This window comes from Artibeus jamaicensis, unplaced genomic scaffold (assembly GCF_021234435.1).
Source record: "Artibeus jamaicensis isolate MK-2021 breed Jamaican fruit bat unplaced genomic scaffold, CSHL_Jam_final contig_3160, whole genome shotgun sequence".
NCBI classification, from domain to species: domain Eukaryota; kingdom Metazoa; phylum Chordata; class Mammalia; order Chiroptera; family Phyllostomidae; genus Artibeus; species Artibeus jamaicensis.
In genome coordinates, this window is record NW_026521732.1 from 43,160 (window position 1) to 55,696 (window position 12,537).

The 12,537-nt window shown below is 37.7% G+C and overlaps 1 protein-coding gene across 3 annotated transcripts in view; it reads right to left on the reverse strand.

The window, feature by feature from the left end:
• The window catches only part of LOC128625756 (centrosomal protein kizuna-like), a 44,550-nt gene that overhangs the window by 17,139 nt on the left and 14,874 nt on the right, over window positions 1–12,537 (reverse strand). For 2 of the 3 annotated variants that reach the window (XM_053663286.1, XM_053663288.1), the window contains exon 4: window positions 7,446–7,535. The exons of the other annotated variant lie outside the window; for it this stretch is intronic. In XM_053663286.1, coding sequence (XP_053519261.1) covers window positions 7,446–7,535 — 90 coding nt within the window. The remainder of the gene's footprint in view (window positions 1–7,445; window positions 7,536–12,537) is intronic. 3 annotated transcript variants of the gene reach the window in all.

Consider the following 12,537-nt stretch of genomic DNA (forward strand, 5'->3'; position numbering starts at 1 on the left):
GTTATCAGCAAGGAGTGCAGAGAATGAGTAGCATAAATGGTAGGTAGAAGATAGACAGGGGTAGGTTAAGAATAGTATAAAATGTAAAAGCTAATGATAGTATACATACGACCTATGGACATGACTACAGTGGGACGGGGTGAGGGTGAGAGGGGGTATGAAGGATTGAGGGGAATAAAGGGGGGAAATGGAACAACTGTAATAGCATGCATAATCAATAACACATATTGAAAAACAGATAAAGACACAACAAAGAAGGAAAACTACAGGACAATATCACTGAGAAACATAGACGCTAAAACCCTCAACAAAATATTGCATACCTCATCCAGCAAAAATATCATACACCATGACCAAGTGAGATTCATCCCACGGATGCAAGGATGGTACAACATTTGTAAATCATTAAACATAATACATCACATAAAAAAAAGACTGACAAAAATCAAATGATCATAGTAATAGATGCAGAAAAGCATTTGATAAGGTAAAGCACCCATTTATGATTAAAACACTCATAAAAGTGGGAGTAGAGGGAGCATTCCTCAACATGATAAAGGCCATACAGGAGAAACTCACAGCCAACATCATACTCAATGGGCCGAAGCCAAAATCTTTCCAACTAAGATCAGGAACAAGACAAGTATGTCAGCTCCCACCACTTCTATTAAACATAATATTGGAAGTTCTATCCACAGACACTTCTCCAAGGAGGATATACAGAGGATCCAGAGACACATGAAAAGATGCTAAGTATCGCTAGCTATCAGAGAGATGCAAATTAAAACCACAATGAGATACCATTTCACACACGTCAGAATGGCCATCATAAACAGCAACAAACAATAAGTGTTAGAGAGGTTGTGGAAAAAAGGGGATCTTAGTTCACTGTTGGTGGGATTGCAGACTGGTACAACCACTATGGAAAACAGTATGGAATTTCCTCAGAACACTAAAAAACGAAACTGCCTTTTGACCCAGCAATTCCACTGCTAGGATTATATCCTAAGAACCCTGAAACACCAATCCAAAAGAACCTATGCACTTCAATGTTCATAGCAACACAATTTACGATAGTCTCTGTGCCCATCAGGAAATGAATGGGTCAAAAAACTATAGTACATTTATACAATGGAATTCTATGCAGCAGAAAAAAAGAAGGAACTGCTACCTTTTGGGACAGCATAGATGGAACTGGAAAGCATTGTGCTAAGTGAAGTAGGCAGGTGGTAAAAGACAAATACCATATGACCTCACCTTTAACAGGAACCTAATCAACAAAACAAGCAAACAAGCAAAATATAACCAAAGACACTGAAATTGAGAACAGGCTGACAGTGATGGGGTGAGGGGAGGAAATAAAGGTGAATGGTTTGTCAGAACAAGTTAAAGGACACATGAACAATAACATGGGGGGGTGGAAATGGGAGGGCAGTGGGGAGGGCTGGGGGGGTAAGCTGGGATGGGAGTAAAAGGCAGAAAGCTGTACTTGAAAAACAATTAAAATAAAAATAAAAAAAAATTAAAAAAGAATGACAAAAAAATTTAAAAAAAAGAAAAAGAAATAAATGACACCTAAATTGGAAAGGAGGAAGTAAAACTGTGATTGTTTGCAGATAATATGATAGTGTACATAGAAAACCCTGTAGACTCCATAAAAAAAAAAAACTAGTAACTAAAATTGACCAAATCTAGGAATAAAAACTCAATATTCAGAAATCAAAGGCTTTTTTGTGTATCAACAATGAAATAAGAGAAACTGAAATCAGGACAAAAACTGTCATTTGCTATAGCAATAAGAATAATAAAGTACCTAAAAATAAACCTAACTGAGAAGGTAAAATGGACATTTACTTAGAAAACTATAGAACGCTGAAGAAAGAAGTTAAGGAAGACACAAATAATGAAAGTATATACCATGTTCATGGTTGGAAGAATTAACATCATAAAAATGTCCATACTACCCATAATACCCAAAGGTAGTTATATATTCAACACAATCCCTATTAAAATACCAATGACTTATTTCACAGATTTAGAACAAACATTTCAGATATTTATATGAAACCATAAATGACTCCAAATAGCCTCAGCAAAACTGAGGAAGAAGAATAAAGTAGGAGGGATCACAATACCTGATATCAAACTGTATTACAAGGCCACTGTAATCAAAACAGACTGGTACTGGCCTAAGAACAGACACATAGATCAGTGGAACATAACAGAGAGACCACAAATAAACCCATGTCTCTATGGTCAATTAATAATTTGACAAAGAGGGCAGAAGCATAAAATGGAGTAAAAATAACCCCTTCAACAAGTGGTGTTGGGAGTTCTGGACAGCTACATGGAAAAAAATGAAACTTGACCAACTTACACCACACACAAAATACTCAAGATGGATAAAAGACTTAAATATAAGTTGTGATATCATAAAAGTCCTAGAGGATAAGAACACAGGCATGAAAATCTCAGATATCCCACAGAGCAATATTTCACTGATACGTTGTCCCCTAGAGCAAGGGACATAAAGAAAAGAATAAAGAAATAGGACTTCATCAAAATAAAAAGCTTCTGCACAGCTAAAGAAGACATAAGCAAAATTAATAGGGAACCAACTGTATGGGTAAATATATTTGCAAATGATACTTCAGACAAGGGTTTGATCTTCAAAATATATTAAGAATTCACATGACTCCACTCCAGGAACACAAACAATCCAGTTATGGGCACAGGACCTGAACAGACACTTCTCCAAGGAAGACACACAGAGAGGGCCCAGAGACATATGAAAGGATGCTCTGCATCAGTAGCCATCAGAGAGATGCAAATTAAAACCACAATGAGATACCACTTCACACTGGTCAGAATGGCCATCATAAACAAAGCAACAAACAAGTGTTGGAGAGGTTGTGGAGAAAAGGGGAGCCCGGTGCACTGTTGGTGGGATTGCAGACTGATACAACCACTGTGAAAAACAGTATGGAATTTCCTCAGAAAATTAAAAATGAATCTGCCTTTTTACCAGTAATTCCACTGCTGGGATTATACCTCAAGAACCCTGAAACACCAATTCAAAGGAACCTATGCATCCCAATGTTCACAGCAGCACAATTTACAATAGCCAAGTGCTAGAAACAGCCTAAGTGCCCTTGAGTAAATGAGCTGATCAAAAGCTATGGTACATTTACACAATGGAATACTACGCTGCTGAAAGTAGGAATACCAACCCTTCACAACAGCATGGATGGAACTGGAGAGTATTATGCTAAGTGAAATAAGCCAGGCAATGAAAGATAATTACAATATGATCTCACCAAAAGTGGAACTTAATCAATGAAAAAAACAGTGAGCAAAATAGAACCAGAGACTTGGAAATAAAGAATAAACTGACAGTAAGCAGAGGGGAAGTGGGGAGTGGGTAACAGGGGAAAGACAGGGAAGGCTCATCAAGGAACATAGATAAAGACAACATTGGGAAAAAGGATTGAGGGTTGGTGGTGGGGGTGGTTAGCATGGGGGAGAGTAATGGGGAGAAAATGGGGAAAACTTTAATTAACAATAAAAATTAATAAGAAAAATATAGAATAATAAAATAATAATAAAACAATTCATGATTTTGCTAAAATGTATTTACATTTTAATTGATAGCATATCAACGGGAAATTGAAAAAAGAAAGATATAAATTTCTCAAAATATTAACTAATTAATTGTTTTTAAAAGAAAAATAAATAATTTATTTATTTTTAGAGAGAGGGGTAGGGAGGGAAAAAGACAGGGAGAGAAACATTGATGTGGACTTATAGCCAAGACAGAGGAGTAGGTAGACACACTATGCTTCCTTGTACAATTAAAAGAACAATAAAAAACTTAAAAACAAAATTCAACAAAAACTGACAGAAATTTGAACTGTATGGTCTGATAACCAAGCAGTTAAAGAAACATTCATCAAGACCTGTAGGAGAAGGGCAGTGACAAGCAGCTGAGGTGGAGAGGACAAGAGGCAAGGTAGAGGCGGGTGGACCGGGTGGTCCCACATTTGCATGCAGATAAACTGAGATGAACAACTGGGGAGTGAGAGAGACTGTACAAACCAGGGTTCCAGTGTGGAAATAAAGCATCAAAACCCTTGATTGACAAAACCTGTGATGGTTGCGGCAGTGGGAGAAACTCCCAGCCTCACAGAAGAATTCATTGGAGAAACCCAAAGGGTGCTACAAAATACACAAACTCACCTACCAGGGAATTAGTACCAGTTGGGCCCAATTTGGTTGTGGGTAGTGGGGAAAGTGACTGAAAGCTGGTGGAAAGCTGAGCAAGCACCATTGTTCCCTCTCAGACCCCTTCCCAGGATACAGAATTATTAAGCAGCAAGTGGGTTGTCCTGCCTTGGTAAATGCCTAAGGCTCCACCTCTTATGATATAACAGGCATGTGGAGACAAAACAATATGCCTAAATGAAAGAACAGATCAAAGTTCCAGAAAAAATACAACTAAGCGATGAAGAATTAGCCAACCTATCAGACACACAGTTTAAAACACTGGTAACAGAATGCTCACAGAAATGGTTGAGTATAGTCACAAATAGAGGAAAAAGTGAGGGCTTTGCAAAGTGAAAAAAAGGAAAATGTACAGGGAACCAACAGTGGTGGGAAGGACATCAGGACTCAAGTCAATGGTTTGGACAAGAAGAAAGAAATAAACATGCAACCAGAACAGAATGCATAACAAGAATTCAAAAAAATGAGGAGAGGCTTAGGAACCTCCGGGACAACTTTAAATATTCCAACATCTGAATCATAGGGGTGTCAGAAGGAAAAGAGCAACAGCAAGAAAGTAAAAACTTACTTGAAAACATAATGAAGGAGAACTCCCCCAATCTGGCAAAGGAAATAGATTTCCCGGAAGTTCAACAAGCTCAAAGAGTCCCAAAGACGCTGGACGGAAGGAAGCACACACCAAGGCACATCACCATTACATTACCCAAAATTAAATATGAGAAGAGAATCTTAAAAGCAGCAAAAGAAAAGAAGATAGTTACCTACAAAGGAGTTCCCATTAGACTATCAGCTGATTTCTCAAAAGAAACCTTGCAGGGAAGATGGAGCTAGAAAGAAGTATCCCAAGTCATAAAAGACAATGACTGTCTTTCAACCCGGATTACTTTGCCCAGCAAAGCTATCATTTAGAATGGAAGGGCAGACAAAGTGCTTCCTGGATAAGATCAAGTTAAAGGAGTTCATCATCACCAAGCCTGTACTGTATGAAATGTTAAAAGGATTTACCTAAGAAAAAGATGTTCCAAACTATGAACAGTAAAATGACCACAAACTCACAGTTATTAACAACTGAACCTAAAAAAAAAATAACAAAAACAAACTAAGCAAACAATTAGAACAGGAACAGAATCACAGAAATGGAGATCACCTGGAAGTTATTAGTGGGGAGGAGAATGGGATGAATGGAGGAAAAGGTACAGGGAATAAGAAGCATAAATGATAGGTACAAAATAGACAGCAGGGGGCAGTTAGGAATGGTGTAAGAAATGTAGAGGCCAAAGAACTTGTATGTACAACCCATGGACATGAACTAAGGGGAGAGGAATGCAGGTACAGGGTGGAGGGGAATAAAGGGAGGAAAAACAGAAAAAAATCGATGTGTTGCCTTCCACATGTGCCCCATTTGGGGCTTGGGCCCTGCAACCAGGAATGGAATTGGTGACCTTTGGCTTTGTGGAACAACGCCCAACCCATTGAGACTCACTGGTCGGGGCAACCTAATTGATGTTCCAGAGTCAGCAGTGTAAGCTTTTAAGGAGATGACACTTTTCAGTATAAAGGAGAACTTCTCTTCTAATTTTTACATGTAATATCTTAGGAAGTTGTCAGTGGTGTATCTCTGCCCTAATTTTAAATATGATTGAAAAGAAGTTTAAATAACCAAATGTAGAGTAAGGAATCAGTAATGCAAATAGGAAAAAAAAAAGTCTCCCACTGTACTTAAGTACCACTGACACTGCTCTACTAAGAATGTGTTTATCAGGAATGGCATAAAAGAACAAATTTATAGACTGAAATCAATTATTTCATGACCAAGTGTTAAACACAAAAACACCTGAATGGTTTATAAGTCTGCCACATTTAGCATACATCTAATCACACAAAAATAATTTATCATTAAAGGCCTTTTTAATATAGGTTAAGGTTGCTGCCACTTGATGTTTTGTATCTTAAGGTTTTAAAAAATGCTCTAAATTCTAGGTGGTTTTTAACTTTGTAATCTTTGGGAAGGAAAACTGAAACTTCCTATAAACTCAGATTAAAGCCTGCTAGTGCATAGAAATAAAAAGAAAAACTAAGACCTTCTTCCATCTATAAAAACAAAATAGTGTGGCCTCTGTTTCTTTTCTGATAAGAGTCTTAAATACCAAACAGTTAACTGCATAATAACATATACTGGCAGCCAGGCAGCCTGCTTAGCAGATATATAAAGCAGGTAAAAGGAGAAAAAGTTAATTTCTTGGCTGAATGATTCCATCGGTAGCTAGAGGGCAAACCTGAAAGTCTTTTAGTAAAGTAGCAGTTGATTCTTCTATCAATCTGTAGCACACATACTCTTCCAAGGAAAGCATTAAATATGAAAATCATATCCCGTTATCATCTGTTTCCAGCTTTCAGCCCTGTAAGCTTTTCTTAATGAATGCTGCAGCCTAAGGAACAAGCACGCTGTTGGCTTTTTCTGAATAATGGAGTAATGCTACCATTTTTGCTTATTACAATATCGACTGGCTGAGGGGGTTTTACACATAGTCACAAGTGACTACTCTTGCCAGCATGCTCCAAGTTATTACGAGATGTTTTTAGACATTTCATCTAAAAGAGCTTTACTGCTTTTAGTGAAGAAAACATCTATGGTCTTGAACAGAATCATTTATATGGAGATAGGCGGGAGGATTAGAAGCCTGCATTATGGCAGATACATAGCAGAATTCATTTAAGTATTCCTTTCCAGTCTTTTTGTCTGTTGCTTAGATATGCAGTCCTTTCTTTTCACTTTATCTGTGAAAAGGTTAAAAATGTACAAAATTACATATACCAAAAAAGAAGCAAAATGCCACATTTTATTTATTTTTCATTTAATATGGTTTTGAAAATAAGATAAAGAGCAGCTACAAAACATTACTTAGGAAAACACAATTTTACCTACTAACAACACAGGTTTTCTTTGGAATCTCTCTCTTTTATACCCACAGTCACTGCCTTTCAGCTAATTTGATTGAATTATAAATTAAAGCAATACGCTCTAAGCAACAGTCTTTAAATAATCACTTAAGGTTTAATTAAAAAAATCTTTGTCATAAGATGCTTTTTAAAAAGAATATCTTAAAAGATGAACACTCCAAAAATCCTCTGTTGACAGAATGTTTATCATTTCAATTTATTACCTTTTCTCTGTCTTCATTCTTTGGTTCACCTTTCACTCCCAGGCTATCTTTTGAGGGTAGCTGCATCTCAATTTGAGCCTCATACTCAATCTAAATATAAACAAAGTTTGATCTTGTCATGGATAAAATTGCAACTAGCACCTCCCTATATTTTTAGTCTTTACAGAATAAATGGAACAGTGAGGTAGAAAGTAAAACTAATATTGCTGAGAAATTCAACTTATAAGATAGACAATTTCACAAACAAAATGTATAAAAAGCTGAATTCTACAAAGTGTTATATGTTTTTAAATAAAATAATATTCAATGGATTTTTACTTAGTCTCTCATCAATCCAGGGAGTAAAATCTTGATATACTAAGCTATCATAAAAAATCCAGTTACTTTATTATGAAAGTAACACATAAAATGCTATTTTCTCTGAAAAGTTTTGTTCTAAACAAAGGAAATCAATCTTACTATTTGTGTTATATCTACATAATAATCATGGTTCTACTAGTTACAATGGAGTAAATTATTTGCTAGATCATCAACTTAACACAAATATTATTTTCTATGAATAAAAATACACTGCAGACATCAGAGACTCAAACCATAGCAATCAAGTTTGCTTTGGCACTAATAACTACATAAAAATATCTGCATCATTATCCCACTATAATTGATTAAAGTGATTCCATCATAAAATGACTTTTTCTTAAAAGCAAGGCATAAAAAATCTCTTTGATTCAGTATATTAAGAATTAAAGCCTAAAAAAGTCACTGAATGTGGTCCATCACAGGTAAGCATCAGAACATTTTCTAAATTAGGCAGTGATGCACTGCAATTAAAAACACACCTATGAGATTATCAATTTAGAAAACTGCTTCCTCAGTTCTTAGTCTGAACATAAAATAGTCTCGAGCTTTGTTTCGACACACAAAACCCAAACAGATAATACTAACCAAAATTGACTTGTTTCTCTCAAAATATATTAAAAGATAGTATATGCTGCCTCATTTTTAATAAGTTAAGCAGGAATTTTTGTTTTCTCTATCAGAATGTTATTAACATGATACATGGCAGTAATGACCTAAATAAATACTGAATTCTGAATTAAATAAATGTTTATAAGGCCAGAACAAACAATAAGATGAAGCAAAAAATAAAGAAACAGGTAATTATGAAAATATATTTTACATCTATTTCATATCTACTCCTTTGAACTCAGAAATATTTAATTTTTAGCCCCAAGAACTTTCAACAGGCATACTTTCCACATTCCAAGGCAAAGTATCTTTAAAAAGGGATGAGAGGTACATTACCAAATAAACAAAGGTTTATTTAGTAATCCTAGATTAAGCAAAAATTCTTTGTTCCTGTGACTGCAAATGTTTTCTTCTGCTCTTTGAGATTGGTTACAAACATGCAATGGGCATGGCACGTGATTTCCTCATTATGGAAACATTTCTAAGCCATACCTTCCAAAGACAGAGCACTTTCTCACAGAAACATAGGAGTGTTACTCATTTTGCTAAAGCAAAAAGTGATAACCACATTAAGGCTTCATATGGATAAGTAAGGAAAAGTATCAAGAGTCCAATTTATTGACTGTTCTCAATGCACCTGAAAAATTTACTGAACTACAGGTGCTCTCCTAAATTACTGATTCAAATAAAAATTGTACAATGTATTTGAAATAAAAGACTTGCTGTGGCAAACTAATAACTGATACAAACTGGAACTCTGTATCATCTACGACCATGGACTTCCCCCTAAAACTGCTCTGCTCTCTTCCTTTGCCTTTTGTTTATATATATGGTACTTGGTTATCATCCATCAAATCTATACCCTGAACACTGGAGAGCGGGGGTTTTCAACCATGCTCTGCCGAGGTCATAAAGCCCCTTAGTTCCACTTTCTCTTTTATCTGCATTTAAACAAAGGGTTCTACTATGTTTAAAAGTTTGTTTTTAAGTTTGGAAAATACTGTATAGATGAATCTTTCCAAGACTTTCCCAGCTAAAACATGTCTGACAAAACAGCAGAGCATGTGTCCCTCTATGCATCTATTTCTCCAACAATCAGTCTTTCATGTTTCATTATCTTTTTCTTCCCTGATCAGGGCTCATATGTTTCTCATATTTTCACAATACATCAGGGCTTAACCACATCCTTTCTCCCTGGTGCAGACTCAGCTCCCTATTCCCTTCTTGCCACGTGACCTAGATTCCTCACAGTCAGATCTGCTGCATCAGGGGCCAAACTACCCATGCCCAGTAGTTTCTGATGGTCTAGCGCTTCTCTAAATTTAATCTCCACATCCCCTAACTCCTCCAGGGGAAATTTGTTTAAAAAAACCCATGAGCATTAAATTAACTGGGTTCTTCATCCAGTAACTTGTTCTGTTACTGTACTGCTTTGCAACACTGGGCTTGATGCTGCCCACCTAAATTTAGGAGGACCTTTCTATTCACTTCCTTACTCTGCACAAACAATTTACTTCTTTTCAATTAATATGATCTGTGGTCATGGGAAAAGCAGATGAAGGTTCCGGCAGATCTTTCAGGTCTCTGGGATCTCTTTCCATACTGAAAATACATCCTGTTTTCCATTACGTTTCCTTCTTTTCTTCTGTAGTCTCACTCACATTCTTTCAATTTCTCCCTTATTACTACTTTCCCAGAAGTACCTTTTTTTTCATAGTCTACCCTTTTTTTTCATTGGTCTTTGGGATTGTACAGTAATTCTCAGTTGCAAAACTGACAGACATTTAAAGCAGGAGACCTGGCTTCCTCATATTAGAATTGCAGAATCGGTACAGAAAGTTACATAAACTTTCTGACTTGACTCTCAGGTGAATATGAAAGATGGAACTAAAATTCAGTATTTTTTGTTTTCCTTCTATTTTTTTCCAGCTTCCTTTTAGATCCTGAATCAGGATCTAAGCTATGGAGCAATACTTATTTATTAAACTAGTTCATATTAATGGGCAAGACACTTTCATTATAGGATTTCCTATAGACTTTGTCGTCCAGGAAGCTGAAGGTCATGCTCTGCCCACAGAGGCTGCCACAACACTTAGTAGGAATTGAATGAGAGCTCGAAAAATTTGTTTGCCTCAAATTTTATCCCCTATAGGCACAAATAACCTAATGACTGAATTTTCCTCAAGAAAATTCCTCAAGAATCACATCTTTAAATAATGATATTATATCTTCAGAATGTCTCTATTAAGTACAAATACCCCTGGAAGGTATAACACAGGGTACAATCAATACCACATTAGTTCTTACATAGTTGTTCATGGTCCATAAAAGAACAAGACAAAAAACATGGAAGAATTAATTTTCAATCAAAGGGAGAGTTTCGAAACTTACTGAGTGCTTATTATATGCTATGTTCTGGGTCAGATAAAGAGTACAAAAATAATAACAAGGAGCTCATAGTGAGGTGGAAAAACAGACTCATAATCAATTATAACACCACAAAGGCAGTGCTTACTGAGATAACTATGACACAGACCTAAAGCAGGATAGAGGGAGAGAGGCCTTCTAGTTGAAGGATATAGGAGAAAATGTGGTACTTTCAAGGAAATACAAATTGTTTAGCATGTTTAAAATTCTGTGGGTGGTGCGAGTGAATGAATATGCATAAAAGAGAGTGCACACATCTGTGGGAGATAAAGATATAGACAGACGGTGGGCAGATATGGGGTTGGAAGAGACAGAAGAGATGGGGCATGTGGAGGAGACAGGAATGGGAGATCAGTGAGAGGGGGACCATAATCGGGGAGAAGACAGAGATAGGAGTGATGGAAATGGAGGGAGAAGGTGGAAGGAGACAGGTTGGAGACAAAATGTGCATATGTCTGCATTTGTTTGAGAGAGACAGAGAGAATGTGTGTGCGCATGTGTCTCAGGAGTTGAATCTGTGGGTTGGTATGCAGGCAGAGACCAGCCTCATGCACTTTGTCTTGAAAAGGCTGAGGACTCAAGGATTTCAGGCAGAAGAGTGACATAAATAGGTGATGACCTCCCTGCTTGGGGACCTTCTTTGAGTACCCGGGCATGTCAGCCCCATGCCTGACACTTGAATGTAGGAGGCTAAAGCAGATGCTGGCAGTGCCCCCCATTATTACAGGCCCCCCAAATAAAGTAGTATAATTCATATAATCAGTTTGACATATTTTTATGCTTTCAGTCCATTTAAAAATTTTCAATATTATATAATAAAGTGGGCCGAGTCTTACAAAGAGGGAGAAGTTCACTTCAAATAATTTGGGCAGGGACTTCAGGCCAAGATGGAGGCATAGGTAGACAGACTGCCTCCTTGCAGAATGAAAATAAGCACAACAAAAACACAACAATAACAACCAGAACTGAAGAAAATTGAACTGTAGGGAAGTCCCACAATCAAGGAGTGAAAATAGACACATTCATCCAGATTGGTAGAAAGGGCGGAGTCAGGCAGCTGAGCGGAGAGGGGTCTCAGCAAAAAAAAAAAACCAGTGGCACCAGGTGCACAAGGCAGCAGCTGACAAAACCGGGCATGCAAGTCGGCAGCAGATGGAGCCTGGATGCACAGGCAGTGGCTGGCAGACCCTGGGTGCAAGGTGGCAATGGGCAGATCCAGCGAGGTAGCAATTGTGAAGCAGAGCACGGCCCGCCAGGCAGCTGGCTGACTGGGCAGTCCCACATTCGTGGGCAGATAAGCCAGGCGAAACTGAAGAGTGAGACAGACGGAGCAACCCAGAGACCCAGCACGGGGAAATAAAGCCTCGAATAAAGCCTCGAAACACCAACTGAAAACACCTGTGGGGGTTGTGGTGCCAGGAGAGACTCCCAGCCTCACAGGAGAGTTCCTTGAAGAGACCCACAGGGTCCTAGAACATACACAAGCCCACCCACACGGCAATCAGCACCAGAAAGGCACAGTTTGCTTAGGGGAAGATGTGGGAGGGACTGGAATCCATTAGAGAGCAGAGCAAGCACCATTGTTCCCTCTCTGACCCCACCCCGACATAAACATCACAACCAAGCGATCTGGGTTGCCCCGCCCTGGTGAACACCTAAGGCTCCACCCCTCATACATAACAGGTGTGACAAGACA